General features: G+C 32.9%; 1 protein-coding gene across 1 annotated transcript in view; it reads left to right on the top strand.

The window, feature by feature from the left end:
• The first annotated feature begins 21569 nt into the window (after positions 1-21569).
• PIGN (phosphatidylinositol glycan anchor biosynthesis class N) overlaps positions 21570-25871 on the top strand; it is a 174137-nt gene continuing 169835 nt past the window's right edge. Inside the window, exon 1 of the mRNA XM_051969902.1 lies at positions 21570-21797. Within this exon, the coding sequence (XP_051825862.1) occupies positions 21571-21797 (227 nt within the window). The 5' untranslated portion in view covers position 21570. The remainder of the gene's footprint in view (positions 21798-25871) is intronic.

Here is a 25871-nt window from a genome sequence, read left to right as displayed (position 1 = left end):
AATATGACAAAATGAGATGTTAGAAACTTAAGAGAGAAAGGTTCAGGGCAGAGTCATGGGGAATATCCAAGCAGGAAATTAAAGATGATTCAGCAAAGAGGTCTGAGTTTAAAAGGAGATGAATCAGAAAAGGGATTGGCAAGAGAAGCATAGGAGTAATGAGTATGCAGAAAAATGGGCGAGAGGTAGTTTTTCCAATTCATTTCAACAGTCTTTAAGTGTCATCTATATTAAATACAAAATTTGTTGTAAATACAAAAATAAAAATATGAAATGATTCTGTCCTCAAGGAATTTACATTCTACTGGGGGAATGCAACATTTGCAAAGGCATGCAAATATAACATAATTCGAAGAACAAAAGAACACTGACAATTTCTCTACTTAAAAAAAATCATATTAACTTGTGTTATGGGTGGACCCAATGCCAACACCCAACTGTGTTGGGACAAAATGAGACATTCATAGACCATCGAACCATGAACAAATAAAAGAAAATGTAATTAGCCCTAATGTACCAAGAATATGCATCACTTAGCTTTGGTAGATATCCCCTCCTCCTCCTTCTCCAAACTTGTCTGTTCAGCAGGGTAGGGGTAGTGATTGTGGGGTCTTTCCACTTGGATGAGACTCCCTTCCCCCATCACGTGAAAGCCAAGTTAGCACAATTAGAGGTTTCCAGGAACCTGTCAAAGCAAGCAATGTTTGAGCCATGCCCCAACCCAGGAATGATAAAGTCCTGGTATTGTCAGCACTTTAAGAAAAATTCTATTATGATGTTATGAAGTAGATAGTAATTTGGTAGATATGAGTCCTATACCAACTATTTGTATATTTTAAAATATACAAATTTCACAAAAAATTTTTTGTTGAGTTCTTGCTGTGTACTTTTCATCAAGGTAGGGGTATAAGAAATAAAAAAGTAAAACATATCATTCTTATCTTTGAAGTTCTTATAATCTCAGAAACATTATGTATGAAAAAGCTAATGAGCAATTCCAAGGCAACATGAATAAATGCAAACTAATGCTGTATAGGCAGAATGTTTATGTACTGAGGAAAGAGAAATGAAAAAATAATTGTAGAGTGAGCTTATTTTTGAAAGGTTTCCTTGAGATGTCTCTGTGATCTTTATCTTTTTCTGTGCCTTTTAGCTATACTCTGCCTCATAATACCAGATGCCACTGATATATGAATTTCTGCCTATAAAAGGAAGGCTAAATGATGGACCAAGCCCCTGAATGGACTTTAATCCCATGTTTATTTGTTATATGTTATCTAAAACTTCCATTGCTATCCCCATTCTGTTTATTCTTCTACTTAATAAAAATGTCAGGTATAGGTTGCTATAACACTTTATGTCTATAAATTTAGATAATAGTTTTCTTTGAAGTGTAATTTTTAAAGTAAGTTCTTAGTTTGCATTTATAAAAGGTACAATAACTTTTTTCCCTAACTTTTGTGAGGTCTTATTATACAGACTTCCTTTGTTATGATAGTTCTTATTCCCTTCTCCCCCAACATTACAATATAAAAATAGCTCTCTCTATGTCTTTTTTAAGGCTAATTCCCTGAGCCAGCTGTCTGTGAAGATATAAAAGCTTCCTTCCTAGATTGAGCTGCCCAAAAAAACAACCACAAATTCAAAAAGACTATCAGTGTACATAGCCATCCATACATAGCCATCCATACACAGGCCAGTTAGCATGTCCAAACTTTTAAGGCTCATTTAAAAACGACACTGCATCAAAACAAAGGTGTTTTTGTCTCCATGAATAAGAACAATTTTACTTTAAGTCATTCTACTTCATGCCTTCCATTAATAAGCCTTTGAGCTTCTTTCATATAATTCTACATCACATTCTCACATTCCTGTCTTTAAAAGACAAATTTTAATTTTTAACTGTCATTTTTATATTACCTAAATTCCCTTTATCCCTTCTTTTCCCCAACCCTTGTAACAAAGAGTTTAAAATTTTGAAAAAAGAATTTAAAAAAAAATCAGCAAAACTGGTGAATATATTGAAAAAAATATGTTTAGTGTTCCACGTAAATAGATAGAAGCAATTTCTTCTCATATCTCTTGTTTGGCGCCAAGTTCATTCTTTTTTCTTTTTAATTTTTTCCATTTATTTTAAAAAAATTTTCTTTTTCAAGTTGCTTTATGAACCATGTTGGGAGGAAAAATCAAACAAAAAAGGGAAAATCGTGGGAGACAGTGAAAAAAAAAACAGAAAAAAGAAGTGAACATAGCATTGTGATTTACATTCAGTCTCCTTAGTTCTTTTTCTGAATGCATATGACATTTTCTGTCCAAAGTTTATTGAGATTGCTTTGGATCACTGAACCATTGAGAAGCACCAAATTTTTCATAGTTGATCATCACACATTTTTCCTGTTATTGTGTTCAATGTATTCCTGGTTCTGCTTGTTTCACTCAGCATCAGTTCATGTACATTTTTCCAGGCCTTTCCAAAATCAGCTTATTCATCATTTTTTATAGAACAATAATATTCCATTATCTTCATATACCACAGCTTGTTCAGCCATTCCCAAATGATAGGCATCTACTCATTTTACAATCCTTTGCTACTACAAAAAAAGCTGCTGCAAACATTTTTGTACATGTGGGGCCTTTTCCCTCCTTTATGATTTCCTTGGGATACAGATCCAGTAATGACACTGCTGGGTCAAATGATATGAACAATTTTATAGCCCTTTGGGCGTAGTTCCAAATTGCTCTCCAGAATGGTTGGATCATTTCACAACTCCACCAACAATATATTAGTGCCCCAGTTTTCACACATCCTCTCCAACATTTATCATTATCTTTTCCTGTCATTTTAGCCAATCTGAGAGATATGAGGTATGCCTCAGGTTGATTTATTTTGCATTTCTCTAATAGTGATTTAGAGCATTTTATTATATAACTATAGATAGCTTTAATTTTGTCATCTGAAAATTGTTCATGATCATTTAACCATTTATCAATTGGAAAATGGTTTGTATTCTTATAAATTTGATACAGTTTTTTATGTATTTTAGAAATAAGATCTTTTTCAGAAACACTGTGCCAACAATCTTACTCTTTATGATTTTGGAAGATTCATTTTTTTTATTGTTGTTGTTTTGCTTTGTTTTATGATGCTTGTACTTTCAATTTGTTGTCATATTGTATATGTTGTTTTCTTGAATTTTCTCCACTTTACATAAATTCCTATAAATCTTTCCCTATTTATCTACATTTCCCTATTTATATTTCATATAACACAATATTTTATTATGTTCACACACCATAATTTACTTAATCATTAAATTAAATAATGAATAGACTTCTGCTTTCAGTTATTTGCTATTATAAAAAGAGCAACTTTAAATATTTTGGTGTATATAGAGGCTATTTTCTTGTCTCAGACCTCCTTAGGATAAATTCCCTCCTTAGAGCAGGGAATTATGTAAAATTTTGCCACTTTGTTTCCATAATTCAAAGCAGAGATGCTTAAAATAAGAATAATTTGATTTTTAAATATTTTCACTGGTAGGCTTGTGCCCAATATACCGATTCAAGAAGTACTTTTGATGTATTTTATTTTATATTATGATCATGTCTATTCTCACTTTTAGAAGTTCCTCTTGCAATACTAAAACAAATACCAGATCTGAAAATACATGCAATATTTCATATCTGTAGCATCTCCTATTTCTCTAGTTTTTTACTTGTATGTTTAAATTTTTTTTTGAGGAAATCAGATTTAATAAGTGACTTGCTCATGATAACACAGCTAGTAAGTGTCTGAGGCTGGGTTTAAGTTCAAGATTTCCTGACTCCAGGGGTAGTATTTTCGTCCACTGCACCTCCTTCCTTCTCTACTTTTTTTTTTTTTTTTTTTTTTTAGAAAAATAGCATATTTTTTTCTTTTCCCATTCTCAACTATTTGGGACAAAAAAAAGAGCAAATTTAAACATGTAGTCAAATAAATTGCTGCAATAGCCCTATACAAAAATATGTATGTCTCATTCTGCATCCTAAATTCATCATCTCTTTGTAATGGATCTCTTCATCTTCATTAGTCTTCTGGAATCATGAATGGTTATTGTTCATGAATGTTTTTATATTTTTTGTAGGTTTTTATTTTTTACTGTCTTGTTATTACATAAATTGCTCTTCTGATTCTGCTTATTTCACTTTTCATCAGTTTATAAAAGTTCCTCAACATTGTGAATTTTAAAATATTGATGGAGTAATGCAGATTATTATTCTGATTTTGCTTACTTTGCTTTCATAGGAGTTTTTAATGGCTTTTTGAAATGATCTATTTTCTCATTTCTTAGAACATAGTGGTAATCCATTATATTCAAATACAGCACAATTCCTCAATTGTCACTTTGGTTTCTAGATTTTTGCCATGATAAAAAGAGCTGCCATAAATATTTCTGTGCATAAAAGATCTTTTCCTTTGGGTATGGGCCTAAGAAAAAATGACATACATCATCATGATTTCAATGTAATAACAGTAGAACTCTGCAAAAAGAGATAAAGAAGTTCCATTTTAAATTATTGCAGAATATATAAAATTCTTGAAATCTGCCTTTAAAGACACACACAGAATTATATAAATGCAGCTATAAACAACTGTTTACAAAATAAAGATAGACCTAAATAATTGGGATCATATCACTTGCTCATGGATAGGATAACATAGTACAAATAGTGAAACTTAATTTACTTATAGATTGTCATACCAACCAAACTGCCTAAATAAAGGGCACTATTTTTTTTTTCTCAACTGACTACCAAGCTTTCTTTCAAAATTATATTTCCAAATTCTATCTCCATGCCTCTGAACAAGTTGTTAGCATGTTTGGAATACATACTTTTCTTCAGTCTCTTAAAATTTTTGTTTTTTTAAAAAATTTTGTATGTATATGTGTGATGACCGCTCTAGCACCCCAGGTACCTCAGAATCAGCCGGAGTCAGGATAAGCAAAAGTCCTTAGTCTTTATTCTTGGTCTTAGATGCAGGATTGAACAGGATGGAAGCAGAATCTCCACAACCTCCTTCTCCTTCATCTACGGCCAAAGAGTGACTCTGGCTAGTCTTACTCTACCCCCTAGTCCCTCCTACAATCCTCTGTATACACCAATCATTGAGCCACCACGGATAATGGAATATTTCAAGCATATGCCCATAGAGTATTGTCCAATTGGTAGTTAGCCTCAAGTGCTCAGCAGAGCTGACCTCAGTGCATCGACTCAATAGTTTCAGCCCTCTACATATATGCATAAAAAATTTTGTAGTTATATCCTTTGGCTTTTTTGATATCACCAAAATTTTCCCTAATATCCTTTCTCTTTCCCTCTCAGGGAGCCATCCCATAGAAAACGCTTTTTTTTTTTTTTAAAGAAAAAAGGAAAAGGAAATTGGGAAAACTGATCAATAAATTTGAGAAAGTCTGAAAATCATGACATATATTACATCCATAGCTTTCCCATCTCTGCAAAGGTGTCAGAAAAGGAGTTATTTTCTCACAGGTTTTCTTTGGAATCATACTTTTTCTTTGTAATTTTGTAAAATTCACTGTGCATTGTTTTATGTTTATGTTTCCGTTTCCATATTAATTGTGTATAGCTTTCTTGACTGCTTATTTCAGTTTATATCACTTCATTTAGATCTTTTTATTTATCTCTCTTTCCTATAGCTGTGAAAGGCATATGTTTGACTTATCTTGTAATTTTTTAAATGGTATAGTCTTTAATATGAAAGTCAGATTTTCATTTAGAATGTATGGTATAATATAGAGTAATCACTCTGAGCCTAATTTCTGTTAGCTTGTTTTCTAGTTTCCCTAGGTAGGGTTGTTTTGTTTTTTTGTTTTTTGTTTTTTTTTGGTTAAGATTTGAACTTTCAGTCTTTTTTTTTTAATTAAAGCTTTTTATTTTATATATATGTGTGTGTGTGTGTGTATATATATGTATATATTATATATACATATATATAATATATACATATATATATATGAATCATGTTCAATACTCATCCCTGCAAAACCTTGTGTTCCAAATTTTTTCCCTCCCTTCCCTCTATCCTGTCCCCTAATGACAAGTAATCCATTGTATGTTAAACATGTGCATTTCTTCTATACACATTGCCACAATTATCATACTGCATAGGAAAAATCAGATCCCAAAGGAAAAAAAATGAGAAAAAACAAAATGCAAGGAAACAACAACAAAAAGAGTGAAAATACTTTGTTGTGGTCCACATTCGGTTCCCACCTTCCTCTCTTTGGGTGTAAATGACTCTCTTCATCACAAAACTATTGAAACTGGTCTGAATGAATCTCATCTCATTGTTGACGAGAGCCATCTCTATCAGATTTGATCATGATATAATCTTGTTGTTTCCATGTACAATAATCTCCTGGTTCTGTTTACTTCATTTAGTATCAGTTCATGTAAGTCTCTCCAGGCCTCTCTGAAATCATCCTGCTGATCATTTCTTACAGATCAATAATATTCCATAACATTCATGTACTATAACTTATTCAGCTATTCTCCAATTGATGGGCATCCATTCATTTTCTAGTTTCTTTCTACTACAAAAAAGGCTGCCACAAACATTTTTGCACATGTAGGTCCCTTTCTTGCATTCAAAATCTCTTTGGCAAACAAGCCCAGTAGAAACACTGCTGGATCAAAGGGTATACACAGTTTGATAGCCCTTTGGGCATAGTTCCAAATTATTCTCCAGAATGTTGGATCATTTCACAACTCCAGCAACAATGCATTAGAGTCCCAGTTTTTCCACATTTCCTCTAAAATTAATAATTATCTTTTCCTGTCATCTTAGTCAATCTGAGAGATGTATGGGGGTACCTCATACTTATTTTAATTTGCAATTCTCTGCTCAATAATGATTTAGAGCACCTTTTCATACAGCTGGTAATACTTTCAGTTTCTTCATCTGAAAATTGCTTGTTCATATCCTTTGACCATTTATCAACTGAGAATGGCTTGAATTCTTATAAATTTGAATCAAATGCTCTATATATTTTAGAAATGAGACCTTTATCAGGACCTTTGAATGTAAAAAAATTTCCCCAGTTTATTGCTTCCCTTCTAATCTTGTCTGCATTGATTTTGATTGTACAAAACCTTTTAAACCTAATACAATCAAGATTGCCCATTTTGTATTCAATAATGTGCTCCATTTCTTCTTTGACAAATTCCTTCTTTCTCCACAGATCTGAGAGGTAAAATATCCTTCATTCTTCTAATTTGCTTATCATTCTTTATGTCTAAATCATGCACCCATTTTAACCTTATCTTGGTATAGGGAGTTAGGTGTGGGTCAATATCTAGTTTCTGCCATATTAATTTCCAATTTTTTAGCAGTTTTTATCAAATAGTGATTTCTTATCCCAAAAGCTAGGGTCTTTTGGTTTGTCAAACACTGGATTACTATAGTCATTGACTTTTTTTCCCTATGAACCTAACCTATTACACTGATCGACTGACTACTCTATTTCTTAGCCAGTACCAAATGGTTTTGGTGACTGCTGCTTTATAATATAGTTTTAGCTATGGTACAGCTAGACTATCTTCACTGGCATTTTTTTTTTTCATTATTTCCCTGGAAATTCTTGACCTTTTGTTCTTCTAGGTGAACTTTATTATTTTTTTTTCTAGCTCTGCAAAATAATTTCTTGGGAGTTTGATTAGTATGGCACTAAATAAGTAGAATAATTTAGGTAATATTGTCATTTTTACCTATGAGCATGATATTTTTTCAATTGATTAGATCTGACTTTATTTGTGTGGAAAGTGTTTTATAATTTTATTCATATATTTCCTGACTGCCTTGGCAGGTAGATTCCCACATAGTTTATATTAATTACAGTTATTTTAAATGGAATTTCTCTTTGTATCTCTTACTGCTGGATTTTGCTGGTAATATATAAAAATGCTGATGATTTTTTGTAGATTTATTTTGTGTCCTGCAACTTTGCTAAAGTTGTGAATTGTTTCTAGTAGTTTTTTAGTTAATTCTATAGGATTGTCTAAGTATACTATTATATCCTCTGAAGGCTGGGCTAGCTCTCTAGAGGCCTCAGGATCAGCCAGTCAGGATAAGCAAAAGTCTTTAGGGGGAGAAGTGAAGAAGATGGACAAAACTGCCACAAGCTCTCCACCAACTTCTCTTCTCCTGGTCCTGCTGCAAAGTGAGTCTATCTCTTCTCACACCACCCTCTAATCCCTACTATGGTTATCTATATACACTAAAACATTGAGCTAGCACAGAACAGTGAGAAGGGCCATTTTCCCAAACATGTGCTAATAGTCATTGTCCAATAGATAATTAGCCTTTAGTGCTTGGTTGTCTGGTTCAAACACATCTTTTAAGAATTTCAGCACTTACACATCCTCTACAGAGTTATAATTTGGTTTCTTCATTACCTACTCTAACTCCTTTAATCCCTTTTTCTCCTTTTATTGCCAAAGCTAACATTTCCAATACAATATTGAATAGTAATGGTGAGAGTGGGCAACCTTGTTTCATCCCTGATCTTATTTGGAATGATTCTAGTTTTTCCCCATTACCTATGATGCTTGCTGATGATTTTAAGTAGGTTTTAAGGAAAACTCCCATTTGTAACTATACTCTAATGCTTTTAATAGGACTGGGTGTTGAATTTTGTCAAATGCTTTTTTCTGCATCTATTGAGATAATTGTAAGATTTTTATTTGTTTGGTTATTAATATAGTTAGTTATGCTAATAGTTTTCCTAATATTCAACCAGCCTTGCATTCCTGGTATAAATCCTACTTGGTCATGGTGTATTATCCTGGGGATGATTATCTATAATCTCTTTATTTAAGATTTATTTAAGATTTTTGTATCAATATTCATTAGGGAAATTGGTCTATAATTTTCTTTCTCTGTTTTGATCCTACCTGGTTTAGGTATCAGCACCATGTCTATGTCATAAAAGGAATTTGGTAGGATTCCTTCTTTTCCTATTTTTCCAAATAGTTTGCATAGTATTAGAGTGAATTGTTCTTTAAATGTTAGGTAGAATTCACATGTAGTCAATCTGGTCCTGGAGATTTTTTCTTGGGGTTAATAGTTTGTTCAATTGCTTTTTCTTTTTTCTCTTTCTTTCTTTCTTTCTTTCTTTCTTTTTTTGCTGAGGCAATTGGGATTAAGTGACTTGCCCAAGGTCACACAGCTTGGAAGAGTTAAATATCTAAGGTCAGATTTGAACTCAGGTCCTCCTGAATTTAAGACTGGTGCTCTATTCATTGTGCCACCTAGTTGTCCTTCAATTTCTTTTTCTAAAATAGGACTATTCAATTTATTTCCTCTTCTGTTAATCTGGGCAATCTATATTTTTGTAGATATTCCTCCATTTCACTTAGATTATCAGATTTATTGACAAATTGTTGAGCAAAATAATTTCTAATTATTTCTCCAGTTTCTTCTTCATTGGTTAGAAAGTTCTCCCTTTTCATTTTTGATACTAACAATTTGATTTTCTTCTTTCCTTTTTCAAATAAAATTAACTAAGATTTATCTATTTTATTGGTTTTTTCATAAAGCCAACTCTTAGTTTTGTTTACTAATTCAATAATTTTATTATTTTCAGTTTTATTAATCTTCTCTTTCATTTTCAGAATTTTAAATTTGGTATTTAATTGGGGGTTTTTAATTTGTTCTTTTTCTAGCTTTTTGGTTGCATGCCCAGTTTATTGATCTTCTTTTGCTCTATTTTATTCAGGTAGGTATCTAGAGATATAAAACTTCCCCTAAGAACTGCTTTGACTGCATCCCACAAGTTTTGGTATATTGTCTAACATTATTGTCTTTGTTTTGGATGAAATTATCGATTATGTTTATGATTTGTTGTTTGAATTACTCATTCTTTAGGATTACATTATTTAGTTTCCAATTAATTTGTCTATTTTCCCCTGGTCTTTTATTGAATGTAATTTTTATTGCATCATGATCTAAAAAAGAAAACAAAACACATTTTCCATCTTTATGTATTTGATATTGAGGTTTTTGTGCCCTTATACATGGTCAGTTTTTGTATAGGTTCCATGTACTACTGAGAAAAAAAGTATATATTTTTTGTCTCCATTTAATTTTCTCCAAAGATCTATCATTCCTAACTTTTCTATAATTATATTTACTTCCTTAACTTCTCTCATTTATTTTGTGGTTAGATTTATCTAGGTCTGATAGAACAAGGTTGAGATCCCCCACTAATATAGTATGATTCTTCTTGTAGTTCTCTTAAATTCTCTAGGAATTTGGATACTACACCATTTGGTATATATTTAGCAAGATGTAGTTTCCTTCTTTATCTCTTTTAATTAGATCTATTTTTGCTTTTGCCTGAGCTGAGGATTGCTACTGTTAGAATCCTTACAAAGTGGTGTCAATTGCCTAATTTAGCATGGTACTTAGCAAATTCTCTAGCTCACTAATGTATTTAAGTACTCATTGGAGTTCACACTTTTGGGAAATTCACAAGTCAGAAACCCACAATCGCACTCTCTCAGAGGAGGACTCAACCTTTGAGTTCATACCTCTAAAAGAGCACAAAAAGGAGCTGAGTTAGTGAAATGAGTCAGTTTAGAAGAAGCCCACTCTTGGAGGCGGAACCAGATTCATTCACTTCATCTCACATCACCCTGGTAGCTGGCCTCCTACACTTCCCCCACTGAGACTAAGGCTGGTTTGAAAGGCTCCCCAGAAAGCTGCCCAGCCCCAGACGAGGAGACAAGGCTCAGAAGGAGAAAATAAACGTTTGCATTTTATCAGCTGGCTGTATTTGAGATGATTATTACTCGGAACTGAAACTAAGGCTGCCTCTAGAAAATCTCCCCAAGAAACCTGCTCCCACAGAGAAACATCATATATTATATAAAAGAAGAACACCACATGCTACCCCTGTTTTTTTAACTTCAGCTGAACCATAATTGATTTTGCTCCAATTTTTTACCTTTACTCTGTATCACCTTGCTTTAAATGTGTTTCTTGTAAACAATATACTGTAGGATTCTGGTTTTTTAATCCAGTCTGCTATCTGCTTCTCTTTTATGGGAGAATTCATCCCATTCACATTCACAATTAAAATTACTAACTCTGTATCTCCCACCATCTTGTTTTCCCCAAATTATACTTTCTTTTTCCTTTCCCTATTTCCCTTCTCCCCTGTATTTTACTTCTGACCACCAACTCCCTCAAACAGCCCTCCCCTTTCACAGCCTTTCCCCCTTTCTTATTCCTTTCCTTTTCTACTTCTATTTTCTCCTCTATTAGCCTCCCTCTTTCCATTTTCCTTTCTCCTCCTACTTCCCTATAATTTCTCTGTGAAGTTAAATATGTCTGATATTGTGCCTTTGAACCAAATTTGATGAGAGTAAGATTCACACAGTGCTCATCCATCTCCTTTCTTTCCCTCAATTGCAAAAGGTCTTTTTTATCCTTTTCATGAGATGTAATTTTCCCCATTTTAATTTCATTTTCTTCTTCATCCTTCTTCCTTTACCCTTGTAGTTTCTTTTTTATATCATTATAATAAAATCAAATTATATCTGCACTCTCTGAGTATTTCCATAATAGAGATATAGAAGTTAAACATATCATCTTCCTATATAGGGATATAAGCTTTTTATCTTTTAAAAGAAAGCTATTTTTTTCTTTCATTTTTACCTTTTTATGCTTCTCTTGAGTTCTTTATATGAAAATCATATTTTTCTGTTCAGCTTTGGACTTTTCATCAGAAATAAATGAAATTCACCTGTTTCATTTAATGTCCATCTTTTCCCCTGGGGGGGGGGGAATGCTTAATTTTGCTATATAGTAGATTATTGACTGCAACCCAAGTTCTTTTGCCTTTCAGAATATCAGATTCCAGGCCCTTTGATTCTTTAAAGTGGCCCCTGCTAGGTTCTGGGTAGTCCTGATTGTGAATCCTTGATATTTGGATTGTTTCCTTCTGGCTTCTTGCAATATTTTTTTCTTTGATCCAATAATTCTGAAATTTAGCTATGATATTATTTGGAGTTTTCATTTTGGGGTCTCTTTTAGGATGTCATCAGTGAATTCTTTCAATGCCAATTTCCTCTCTGGTTCTAGAACATGAGGGCATTTTTCCTGGATGATTTTCTGAAAGATGATTTCTAGTCTCTTTTTTTCATCATGGTTTTCAGATAGTCCAATACTTCTTAGATTGTTTCTCCTGTATCTATTTTCCAGGTCAGTTGTTTTCCAATGAGGTATTTTATATTCTCTTCTATTTTTTCATTTTTTGGTTTTGTTTTACTGCATCTTGAAGTTTTATTGAGTCATTCACTTCCCTTTGTTCAATTCTAATTTTTAATCAATTCTTTTCTTCAATTTTTATGTCCTGTTGCATTTGGCTAGTTGAATAAAAAAATTGATGTGTTTTGTTCATTGGATTTTTTTTCCACTTCACAAATTGTTTTCAGTGAATTGTTTTCTTTTTCCAAATTGTTTTGTAAGGGCTTATATGCTTTTTCTGTTTTGTCAAATCTGTTTTATAAGGAGTTATTTGCTTTTTCCATTTTGCCAAGTCTACTTTGTAACAGTTATATGATTTTTTTTCATTTCACTAAATCTGTTTTTAAAAGAGTTTTCTTTAGCTAATTTCTATATTTTCTTTTTCAAACTCTCTTGAAAAGTTTTCATTTCCTTTCCCCATTTTTTTTCTCTCTTTTAAGATCCTTTTAGAATTCTTCCAACAGAGCCTTATGAAATGGGAGCCAACTCATATCAGCCTTTTGGGCTTCATCAGGAAGCAATTTGCCTTTAGGATCCTGGGGGTTGAGGTTTGTTTATTTGAGGACTGTGTGTGGCCAAGTCCCGGATTATTCTGGTGTTTAGATGATCACTATTTACCTTTTCTATTGGCTTTGGATGTCTCACAACTAATCTTCTGATCCACTGGCTTCCAACTAGGAGAGAGTGGCTAATGCTGCTGTATTTTGAGTCAGACCCTCTGGGTAGATTCCTGACAGGTCAGCACACCACCCTGGGTACCTGTGTTGAGCCTGCACTCTGCTGCCTTCCTCACTTCCCAACCCCATTGAAACAGACATTTTCTGAAGTTCTTTCAAAATGGTTCTGCTGGAAATTGTTACACTCATTTGTTTTGGAATTTTTTTTTGTTTTGTCATTCCAAAACCAATTCAGAGGCTTGATCTGGTGTTGATCTTAGTGACGCCAGGAAGAGCTCACATCTGTCTACTCTCTGCCATCTTGGCTCCACCCTTCCCCTTCCCCAGTAGTTTGTTCAAATAGGGAATTCTTTCCTAAGTTATTTGTTTTCTGATTTATCAAAATATGAACTGTTGAATTTCATTATTTCTGATTTTCCCTTGTGTAATTTGTTCCAATAATCAATCTCTGTTTTTTAACAATAGGAAATGATTTTGAAGATTGTTCTTTATAACACAGCTTGAAGTCTGAAGTGCTGTTGTTTTTAATTCTATCTCTTTTCATCATATTACATGATATTCTGTTATCTCTTATTTGTTTTCCAAATTAGAATTTTTTTGTTATTTTATCAAGTTCTATAAAGCATGCTTTTTTAAATTGATTGCTATGGCATTAAAAGGATAAATTAACTTTGGTAATTTTGTCATTTTTATAATATTGGAATGGCCTGGTCATGAACACTGAAAAAGTTTTCCAGCTATTTAAATTGTTCTTTATGTCTTTAAGAAGCACTTTGTGATTGCATCCATATATTTTATATGCATTGGTAGATTGATTCCCAAATAATTCTGCATTTTTTGGTAATATTGAATGGGATTTCCTTTTTATGAATTTTGTTAATATTATGTAAATATTGTTATTGTATTGCTGATTTCCTGAGATTTTCTAAGTAAATCATCATGTCATTAGCAAATAGAGATAATTTTATCTTCTCTTTACTTAACCTTGTATTTTAATTTATCTTGTCTTATTACATCTGAGTTTTGTTTTGAATTCAGGTCTTCTTGATAAAGCCCAATTCACAGTGCCTTATTTCCTCCAATATTTTGTCTAACTATTCAAAGTATCCCTTTGGTAGTTTATTATACAATTTTCAATTATTATTATTATTATTATTTGGTAGTATTATTATATTATTATGGTAGTATTTATTATTTAATATATATTAATTTTGATAGCATCTTTATTTTATTATAATGGAATAGGCCCAACCATCAGCACTTAACCTTTATTTTAAACTTTGACCTACTGATCCAAATTTGACTCAACAATATAACAGCTGCCATATACCAATTGGAGTACAATTTTTCTAGTGATTTTCCTTAGATTTCAGAATTTATAATCAGATTAGTCACCACACAATCATTTCTATACCATAAGCAAACTTTTAAGTCTTTCTTATTTGTCCCTGCCCCCCACCTTTAAACTATGAATCATATTTGTATTAGAAGAAGAAATTTAATTCTGCAAATTAAAATCTTACTATTATCTTTGATCTCAGGGTAGAATTTACAAGGCTCCTGTTTATGTACACCCTTCCAGTATCTTCCTTCATAGAGCAGTTTAAGGTTTATGACAATCCTGAGGGTCTGGTAAAATCTCACAAAGCTTTTCAGTAACAATGAGACTTAGGGTATTAAGTTGAAGTTAACTTTGACTATCCAGAGTATAGCTATTTTGAGTAGTTAAGATAGTTTTTAACCAAAAGAACACTCTGCCTTCCAGATAAAATTCTCCAATGATTATTAACTTATAAAACTGTACAATTACTTATTAAATCATAAAATTGAGATAAAAAGGAAAAGCTAAACTCCTAAAGATACAAATGCATCACTTTGTAGGTATATTACTCAATTAAAACAGAACTTTAAAATGATATCCCAAGGACACCATGCAAAAAGTTCATAAACATAACATTGACATATACATTAAAACATGAAACTTTAGAGAAAACATCACCAGTCAGATGACATTAACTCAATTGAATGCATCTCCAAGTCAGCTACATAAATCATTCCATTTAGCTACCAATTATGGCATTCTGTACTAGTTGTATTTCCATATTAATATAAACTAATTATAAATATTGCTCTTGTAGTATTCAGAATGCAGAATCAATTTTGTATATAACAATTTTCCCAATAAATTAATCAAACCCATTATGAATATACATTTTTAAACTGCTAAATTTAAAATCTTGCTCTATGATTCTAGCTATTCTTTTAACACAAGAATATCAAAATCTGTGGTATAAAGCTTAGAAATCATGAGAAATCTCAAAATTAATTTTAATTTCGTGAGGAAGAAATAAACATTTCTTCAAGTAAGTTCACAACTTTACATACTTGAAAATTCCTCCACTTTCCTCACTGAGGCTATACATTTTCTGCAGTATGTTATCATATCTTGGTTTTCTTATGTCCTATTTTGTACATTTTGACAGCTGGCTAAATTTAGGATCTTATATTGTTCCAGCTTTGGTGAAAAATCATTAGTTCTATATACCTAATGTTAGAGAATCACAATTTGCATTTAAGGAAAAAAAACTTTTCACTTTCTAAGCGAACTTTTACATACTTCCCATTTTCTTCTAATTGAGCTTTATGCCTTTACTGTGTCAATTAGATTGGTCTCCAGCCTCCTCCAATTTTCTTTCCTTTTCTTCCCAAGGTCTCCATTCAAAGCTCTGATATCATAAAATTATATCTTTCTCCACAATGATTCAACATTTTGCTTAACTGCTTAGTCCTACACCTCTTATTTTAAAATCATATCATATTCCATCTGCTAAAGTACTTTCACTTCTTTGAATCTCTCCTTTGTAAATTAGCACAGTTTTCATAGTCACAAATTTGCTATAAGACTTTATTTTTCCCTTCTTACAATTGAAACTGCAAGATTTATAATTTCTCATTCTGCCAAATAATTTTTTTTTTTAAATTTAGCTTCTTATCTAAGAGCTTGCAAATGTGTTGTCTATCTTAATTCCTTTTAGGTGACTTTTGTTTCTAATTCTTTTTTTTTTTTTTCAGATTTTTTTTATTAAAGCTTATTATTTTATAGAGCATATGCAAGAGTAATTTTTCTAACATTGACCCTTGCATAACCTTTTGTTGCAAATTTTCCCCTTCTTCCCACCTCCTCCACTATGTGGCAGGTAGTCTAATACATGTTAAATATGTTGAAATACATGTTTGATCCAATACATGTATACATATTTACACAGTTATCTTGTTGCATAAGAAAAATCAGATCAGGAAGGAAGAAAAAGAAAAACTAAGGAAAAAAAAATGGAAGCAAATAAAATTTAATCCTTTTGTGAATTCGGTAGGACTCTTTCTTTCCCTAGTTTTCCAAATAGTTTGCATAGTATTGGAGTTAATTGTTCTTTAAATATTTGCTAGAATTCATATGCAAATCCATCTTGTTCTGGAGATTTTTTTTTAGGGAGTTGATTAATAGCTTGTTCTATTTATTTTTCTAAAATGGGATTATTTAAGTAATTTATTTCCTCTTCTATTAATCTGGGTAATCTATATTTTTGTAGGTATTCCTCCATTTCACTTAGGTTATCAAATTTATTGGCATAAAGTTGGGCAAACTAACTCCTGATAATTGCTCTAGTTTCTTCTTCATTGGTGGATAGTTCTCCCTTTTCATTTTTGAGACTAACAATTAGATTTTCCTCTTTCCTTTTTCTAATGAAGTTAATTAAAGGTTTATCTATTTTGTTTTTGTTTTTGTTTTTTTTTCCATAAAACCAACTCTTAGTGTTATGTATTAATTCAGTAGTTTTTTTTAGTTACAATTTTAATGATCTCTCCTTTTATTTTTAGAATTTCAAATTTGGTATTTGATTGGGTGTTTTTAATTTGTTCTTTTTCTAGCTTTTTTAGTTGCAAGCCGAATTTATTGATCTTCTCTTTCTCTATTTTATGCAAGTAAACCTCTAGAGGTATAAAATTTCCCCTTATTATTGGATAATAATAATAATAATAAATATATATATTTCATCCAATTATTTTATATATATATATATAAAATAATTGGATGAAATTGTTGATTGTGTCTGTGATTTGCTGTTTCATCCATTCATGCTTTAGGATGAGATTATTTAGTTTCCAATTTCTTTTTGGTCTATTTTTCCCTGGCCCTTTATTGAATGTAATTTTTATTGCATCATGATCTAAAAAAAAATGCATTTACTATTTCTGCCTTTCTGCATTTGATTTTGAGGTCTTTATGTCCTAATATATGGTTAATTTTTGTATAGATTCTATGAACTGACGAGAAGAAAGCATCCTCCTTTCTTTCTTTATTCATTTTATTCATTATTTATTTTCTCCAAAGATCTATCATATCTAGTTTTCTAGTATTGTAGTATTCTATTTACCTCTTTAACTCACTCATTTCCATTTGTTCAATTTTGAATTAGTGTGTTATTTCCTTTATTTACTTTTTTTTACTTCTTTTTGTATTTGTCTAATTGAATTTTTAAATGAGTTGTTTTGTTCTATGGAATTTTTTCCATTTCGCAAATTCTTTTTTTTAAGGAGTTATTTTCTTTTTCTGTTTCACAAATTTTGTTTTTCTGGGATTGCTTTCTTTTTCCATTTTATCAAATCTACCTTTTAATGAGTTATATGCTTTTACCATTTCACTAAGTCTATTTTGTGTTACCTTTTCCAAACCTTCTTGCAAAGCTTTCATTTCCTTTCCCCCTTTTTCTTCTAGCTCTCTTTTAGGATCCTTTTTAAATTTTTATAGGAGATCCTTGTGTTGTGGGGACCAGTTATATCACTTTTGGGGGCTTCCTCTGGAGACAGTCTGCCTTTAGTCTCTTCAGGGTTTGAAATCTGTTCTTCTCTTTCACCATAAAAGCTGTCAATCATTAGATTTTGCTCATAAAGTTAAGATCTGCCTTTAGGATGGGAGAGGTTTTCCAAGGGACCACAGCAGTGCTGGGTCAGTGCTGATTTACTCCTGGATGCTAGGTGGGCGTGGCCAGGTTCCTTGAGATTCTGGTGATTTGGGGTTCATTATTGATCTTTTGTGTTTGTGTTGGATGTTTTATAACTTCTCTGCTGATCTACTATCTTGTAACCAGGGCAGAGTGGCCAAAATTCTGTAGATTCCTGTAGATTCCTCCCTGTGGAGATTCTCTGCCGTGTGATGTCTGCAATGCTGGGGGAGTCAGCAATGCCCCAGGACTCTGTGTTGTCTGAGCTGACATTTGTACTTAGCTGTTTGTGCTTTGCTGCCTCTCTCCCGTTTCAGATTGAAAGAGACCTTTTCTAATCTGTTTCCTCCTATAAATTCTTTGTCCTGCAGAGCGCAGAGTTTGCACTGCCACACTGAGACTGCACTTCCCCAGGGCTCTGCACTGTCTGCACTCTGCTGCAGCTTGTATTCAGCTGGTTTGTATTCATCTGGCTGCGCTGACTGCCTCCCTCCTGTTTCCAATTGAAACACACAGTTTTTGGGCAATCTTTGAAGTTATCTTCTGCTGATAATTTGTTGCACTACCAGTATTTGTGTAATTGTTGTGAGGGTTGTAAAGAGAGTCAGAGAGAAAAGTGTGTCCTCTCCACCATCTTGGCTCTGCCCCCGGAAGTCCTTGTTTCTAATTTTCAGAAATCACTTAAAGAAGACCACAAATGTCCACTCTCAAAATCATGTTTTTCATTTTTCCAATTTATTTGTTATTTTTAATTATCATAAGACTCCAAACTGGGGAAAAGAATGAATACCCATATCAGGCAGTTCTTAAGCTGCAGGTAAAACCTCTGGTACTTCAAACTGTAACGTTACTTGCTTTTATTTCTCTTTGCCTTTACAATCAGTATTAAGATAAAAATTTTAGACTGACAAGTTCTTTTTAGAATTTGACATTCTCTAGTCTGTGAAATCACCTTTTTCCATTACAGTAAAACAGTAAAATTTTTTACCTTCTAGAAAAGGGAGAGAATGATAAAGAGATCTGAGAGGGATTAGTTCCATGCTAATTTCACAATTTCTACTTTTAACAATCCTAGGGAGCTGCACTTCCCAAATCCCACTAAGTTATTTCAATGTACGTTAAACATTCAAATCACATAATTTGGAAATTTACATTCAACAGATTTTACCTACGTAACAAATTTAATTTCTGGTTTCCATTGCCATGAAATTTTGCAAATGGTGAAAAGATCTTCTTCCCTTATTTCTTTCTCTCTTCTGCATTCCCAAATTGGCTAGAATTAAGAACCTAGAGATAAGAGTATATCATTTGAAAACTGACACTTTTTTTTTTGAAAAGTCATCATTCTTTTTACCCTTCCCTTTGACTGATCAGGCCATAGAAAAAAGTCAGTACACAGAATGCAGATAATAGAGAGAGCATGTACTCTACATTACTTAAAACAAACAAGCATAAACAAAATATTACTTATACTAAAGGAAAATCCACAGTTTTGAAATCTAGAGAAGGGAGAGTGAGACTTTCTGGTAGAGAAGTTTTAGATTTTGCTACCCGATCTTAAGGTTTTTTTGTTTGTTTGTTTGTTTTAATCTAGAGAAGCTTGTAAACTGGTAATAATACATTTTCCTCCTGCTTTTCAAAGATAACAATAGTCTATCTGCTTAGGATGGGAAATTTCCATAAGCACTCACAAATAGGTTAATTTATCTAAATCAAAATTCCCATTATCTGATGATTGCGGACTAGGGCCTTCTTTAATATACTTATTTTATATACAACATCAGAAAACTATGTTCTTTGTACATGATTCTTTAAACATTTTCCCTGATTGAGAATGTAGTCCAGAGGAGATCTGGAATTTTGTTTCCCAGGACTTTGGTGTATCTTCAGGTTGAACTGGGAACCTCTATCTTCAGATACATTTTACTTATGCCCCTGGAGAGGTTTTACTCTCTTCTTTGAAAGAGCTTAGTATCAGCTAAGAAGCTGTATCAGTACAAGAAGCTCTATACTAGATAAATTGGATATGATCAATACAAGGAAGGCACTTGAATTAAGAGGGATTAAGTTAGGCTTCCTGTAGAAGTTGGAATTTTATCCGAGACTTGAAGGAAGTCAGAGGATTTTGTATATAATCTTGGAAGCTATAGGGAGCCATCAGAGCTTATTGAATAAAGGGATGACATGATTAAACCTATGTTTTAGTAAAACCATTTTGGGAACTGAATGGAAGATATTTGAAATGGAGAGAACCTTGAGGCTGCCAGCCGGGTATGAGGAGATGAGATTGCAATGTCAGAGGAGAGAATGGGAGAAAGATATGGGACATATTTAAAGATAAATCAGACATATCTTGGCCACAGAATAGATGTGAAAAATGAGAGAGGTTTGTGTGACAGTGAGGTCTTTGGTGTCCTTGACAGTAATAGGAAGTTTGGTAGGGGAGAGGATTTTGGCCAAAGATATTTAATTCCGTTTTGGACCTATTGAGTACAATATCTGATTCAATAAAAATTTGTTGTTTCAGTTTTGAATGAATATAAAATTATAATAACACATGATTATATAGATTGGATTTCATACACTTATGGGTTACATTTCAGTTTCTGTGATCCATTCATTCATGTTCCATTTACTAGGCTAGTCCAAGGTTTTAGATATGTCCTCAATTACTAAAATGTAGCATCTCTTTACTTAATCAATTAAGCATCTTTCCCACAAGTGTTATTCATGTCTTCAAAAATTAAATAAATATTAAAGTTATTGGTTAAATAATTTAGTAACAATATATCCAGCAATATTTCAAAATAATTATTCTCTATATTTTATCTGTGAGAAAGCTCATAATGTTACTTCAACCATCACTGCAAATGACTTGTAAAAATAATTCCATCATTCATTTTACTTTGAATAACAATTAAAAATATGTTCTTAAGAATTCTCTTGATACTCTTTGCAAAATAATGATTAAAATAATTACATCAGAAAAGAAATTCTCTGTATCTTCTTTCTCTTTTCCAGATTTTTTCATGCCATCACTCTTAACAGCCTCTCCAGATTCCTTCCTTATAAAAGTCTCTTTATGTTTCTGTATGATATAAGAATGAAATAATTCTCTCAAGAAAGTTTTTCTTCATCTTTCTCTCTTCTCCATGATTTACCTTAGAATTACCTTCTAATTTTCTTTTCTCTTTTAAAAACTTCCAGCTCAAATGTCAACTCTTCATCCTTCTTTTTTGGCACTTAAAATTATGGTAACAGTAATTGTAAAAGAAATTACTGGAACTGATGTTACAATAAGGTATATGTCATTTTAAAATACAAGTTTTGTCAACATCTGGTTATTTGGCAGTACTGCTCTCCCTTCTCAGTTCATTTTCCATGTCTTGGCTTTGTTGACAAGACTCCTTGAGGGGAAGGACAATTTCATTTTAGTTTTTGTGACCCTAACATGAATAATATCCTGCTCATTAGTAACCAGCTAGTAAATATTTGTTGAATTTAAACCAACGTATGATTTTCATGTGTTTTTTTTTAAAGACTAATGCACATTTTCTTTTTTTCTTCCTTTCAGATAATCATGAATCTGCTGCTGTTTTTTATTTTAGGATTGCTTGTTCACTTTGTGTTCTTTGTCTCCATTTTTGACATTTACTTTACTTCTCCTCTGGTACATGGTATGACTCCTCAAATTACTCCTCTGCCGCCTCCAGCACAACGATTAGTGTTATTTGTTGCAGATGGCCTTCGAGCAGATTCCCTCTATGAATTAGATGAAAATGGAACTTCCAGAGCACCATTTATCAGGTAAGAGGATTAACTACAATGAAGCCTTCTTATAAAGTTTGCCTATAGCACAAATAAACATTTAAAGATCATGCAGCCACTCTCCTGTGGGTCTAAGAAGTAGTAAGGATAGCTATTGGACACATGATTGGAAATTGTAGGATAATCTAATTTTCTGGTGATGTTCTTTTCTTCTGATCATTTTGCCTATGATTTAAGGATGTTCTCTCAAGTGAATTTTGGCTACATGATTCAAACTGATATATTTTCCTGGATTTTCAGATATAGTAAGGTTTAAGGCTCTGACAACTACTTTCCGGTTACCTCTCTGCTGATTTACTTGTTTCCATATTTCATCTTATAACACTAAACTCTAAAGTAGTCCAGAGTTATGTTTAAGTATTTTATTTTTTTAATTAGTGCATTTTAATCTTTCTTATTAATCAGTTGTCTTAAAGTTCTTACCTAGCTCATTAAATATTTATAAGCTATTACCCATGATTAAATAAAATTTAAATTGTTAAATATACAATTTATTAGCAACTGAACTTGATAATAATGACATAAATGATTATAATATTTTGTCCATTAGAAAAATCATATCCTAATATATCTCAGATACTCACTAAGAGCATTTGAATTCTCTTCACTTTTGGAAATACAATTTCACTATTAATTTCACTTAAGAAATATATTAAAGTATCTCTAGAATTCTCTTGATATTTTTCTTCAAGATAAGAGTGAAATTCAATTTTTCAGGAAATGTCATTGTTGTCATTATTATTTTTTTTTTTTGGCTGTCTTCTTTCCAACCTAAAAAGAAGCAGTCTCTTTAGCTTCTGTCAAGCTATTATGCTTAATAATCTCTTTCAACATTCCTCATAAAATTTTCTTTATAATGTTCCTTCATAAAATAACAATCACTTTTGTCCATGTTTTGCTCATATATCTCCATAAATCAAAAGTCTGTACTCTGGCCAACTTCATAGGAGACCTACCTCATAAAAGACAATTATAATTAGTCCTCCCTTCCCCCATTATTACATCCTCTAGTATAAACTGCCTTTTCCTGGAATATTTCATTTAGCTCATAAAGCCATGATAAAGTTTCTTGATGTTTTCTAACAAAACTTATAGAAATAAATGTTATGTACATAAATAAGTTAATGTAATAAATACTCTGCTAGTTACAAAATTTTGTTTAATTATCATTTTTTAAAAAATAATGATAGCAATAACATTTATATAGTACCAACTTTGTACCAGTCACTGTACTAAGTGATTTATAAATATTCTCTCATTTGATTCTCACAAGGACTCTAAAAGGGAGGTAATTATTTATATTTTACAATTGAGGAAACTATAGCAGGTAGAGGTTAATAGTCTTATCCAGGGTCACAAAGCTAATAATCATGTGCTAAAAAATAAATAAATAAAATTTAGAGCAACACTTAAAGAAGTATTGACATTGTTAGCCCCTAAAAAATGTTTCCATGAAATTTACAGTACAACTGGATTAATTATTGGATGTAATGTATGGACTAGCTCTCTAGAGGATCTCTGGATGAGCTTTGGTCTTAGGTTGAGGAGTGATGAAGGCAGGAGAGCCACCAGGAGGATCTCTGTTTTTGTCTCCATCTTCTGTGTCTCCTCTGTGTCTGAGTCCTCCTCTGTGTCCATGTTTGTGGCTGAGTCTGGGTCTGAGATGGAGCTCAAGCTTGAGCTCTCATCTCCAGTCCTCTCAGCCCTTAAATACCTCAGTCTGATTATATCATTGCATCTAAGTATATGTGAACTAGAGAATCATTATATCATCAATCACACTGAGTAAACACCCTGCTGTAAGTATCCTTGCTTCAAGTATACCTTTCCCAGAGTTGCCCCACTATCTGAGGTCCTCTACATCTCTCGCTTTCTTTTGTTTTAGAATACAAATGGTCACGCCTTTCCTGACTTATCAGGGAGGGAGGTAAGAACACCAAAGGGAGGTGATCATACCCCTCCTGACTTCTCAGGAAGAGAGATGGGCACCAAAGGGAAATGGGGAGTCAAACCAGATAGTGTTAGCATATTTCTTCTGGGCTGAAGGGTCTTAATTGAATCATGTATATATAAATCTATCAGCATGGGAAGTATTACACAAGCACATAGTAATGTAACACAGGTTAATAGTGATATAACAAACAACATGAATCAACATGAGGAATTATACATGTCCATAAGTCCTAGCAGGAGGTTATATAAATAAGAATCACACATACACCTCCTTCAGCAGCCAAGAGATAGTCCAAAACCTATCTATTGTCCTTTACTTTATGTGTCAGGGAATACAATAATTCTTGCAGGTTTTAAAGTCCTGCAATAGTCTCATTGATAATTTTTGATGTTCATGAGTCAGTTGCCATACACATTGGGTTAACTGCCATGCTCTTTCAGTGGCATACATTGTTAGAGATGGAACCACCCGATATTCCTTGGGTCTTCTTTTCAAGGGTCAGCTCTCTCTCTCTCTCTCTCTGATGGACAAAGCGAATACGGTTAGTTGGCACTCATCTGATTCCTTCTTCATCTGTGGAGATACAAGCTAACCCTCTCCCCCAAGCAGTTAACCTGTTTGGTCTCTTCCATTCACCACTTTCTGAATCTTTCCACATCATGCAGAGATTATCTAAAGATAGTGGAGGCGCTCACACTGGACACTGCCTTTCCTGTGGGTTATAAAACCTGTCTGCCGGAGCCAGTGCATCTTTTTCAAAAATCAAAAAAATTAATAGTGTAACGAGCTAAATTTAGAAGTTCTCTAGCATTACCTGTGGCTCCCCCTTTCTTTTGTTTTTGAAGGAGTGTTTTGATGTCTCTGTGTCTCCTTTCTACTATTGCCTGTGTTTGAGGATTAAAAAGTATGGCAGTGGTGTGTAAAATCTTATACTGTACACAAAAGTGTACAAAATGTTTAGAAGTATATATAGGTCCATTATCTGTTTTTATTGCTTGTGGCACACCCATAATTGCAAAAGCTTGTATAAATAATTCAGTGATTACTCGGGCTGTCTCTTTTGCTGCTGGTATTGCAAAAGTGAATCCTAAAAAGGTGTCTACCACAACATGGATAAAAGACAGGCAACCAAAAGATTTATAATGGGTCACATCCATTTGCCACATTTCATTGGATCTCAAACCATGAGGGTTCTTCCCTGGAGTGAATGTAGGAGCATGCAAAAGAAGGCAATCTGTACAGGCTTTTACTATGCTCATAGCTTCCTCTCTTGTTATCCCAAATTGCAAATGTAAAGCTCGAATAGCCTGATGATATTTAGAATGAGATTTTGGGCTGCCTGAAATAAAGGAGTATTGGCCAACATAGTTAGAAAGCTATCTGCCTTTGAATTTCCATCAAAAATAGGATCTGGAAGTCCACTATGACTGACTAGCATCTGTCAGATAGCTGGTTCTACCTTCAAGGCCACCAAAGGGGTTCAGCTAGGAGTGCAAATAACAAATTATATCAGCTCCTTGACTCATTCAAGGCCTCCTGCGTACTCTGCTACCATATGACAACTCAAGAAGATAGGTGAACTTGGCGTCAGGTCAGCAGCACTCATATGCCCTCTTTATTAAATTATATTTCTTGGTTAATCTCTGGTTTTATTTTGCTTTAAGAGAAACTTTTATAGTGGTTATGGTTGTGGTTGTCCCTTTTTGCAATTAGTAGTTGTTTCTCTGCAAATCTTATTGACCAATACAACTTCTGTCCTGACTTTAAAAAATCAAGCATATTTAAAAATTAATTTGCATAACTATCTTAAAATTATTAACTACTCCAATAGGCTCTCACTACTTACTGAGCCAACTTCTTTAAAGTATTGAACTGGGGCAGCTAGATGGTGCAGTGGACAAAGTGCCTGTCCTGAAGTCCTCCTGCCATCAAATGACTCTGCCTCTCTCCCTCCACCCTCCAATCTTTCCTACGATTAATTATCTTAATACCAAACATTCATCAAGCACCAATGGTGAGAAGAGCCATTTATCCAAATATATGCTAATACAGTCATTGTCTCACATGGAATAGGTAATTAGCCTTAAGTTCTCAGTTGT

The sequence above is a fragment of the Antechinus flavipes genome, chromosome 1 (assembly GCF_016432865.1).
Source record: "Antechinus flavipes isolate AdamAnt ecotype Samford, QLD, Australia chromosome 1, AdamAnt_v2, whole genome shotgun sequence".
Taxonomy (NCBI): Eukaryota; Metazoa; Chordata; class Mammalia; order Dasyuromorphia; family Dasyuridae; genus Antechinus; species Antechinus flavipes.
The sequence above is the reverse complement of the archived record's forward strand: the minus strand, read 5'-3'. Positions and strand labels throughout refer to the sequence as shown.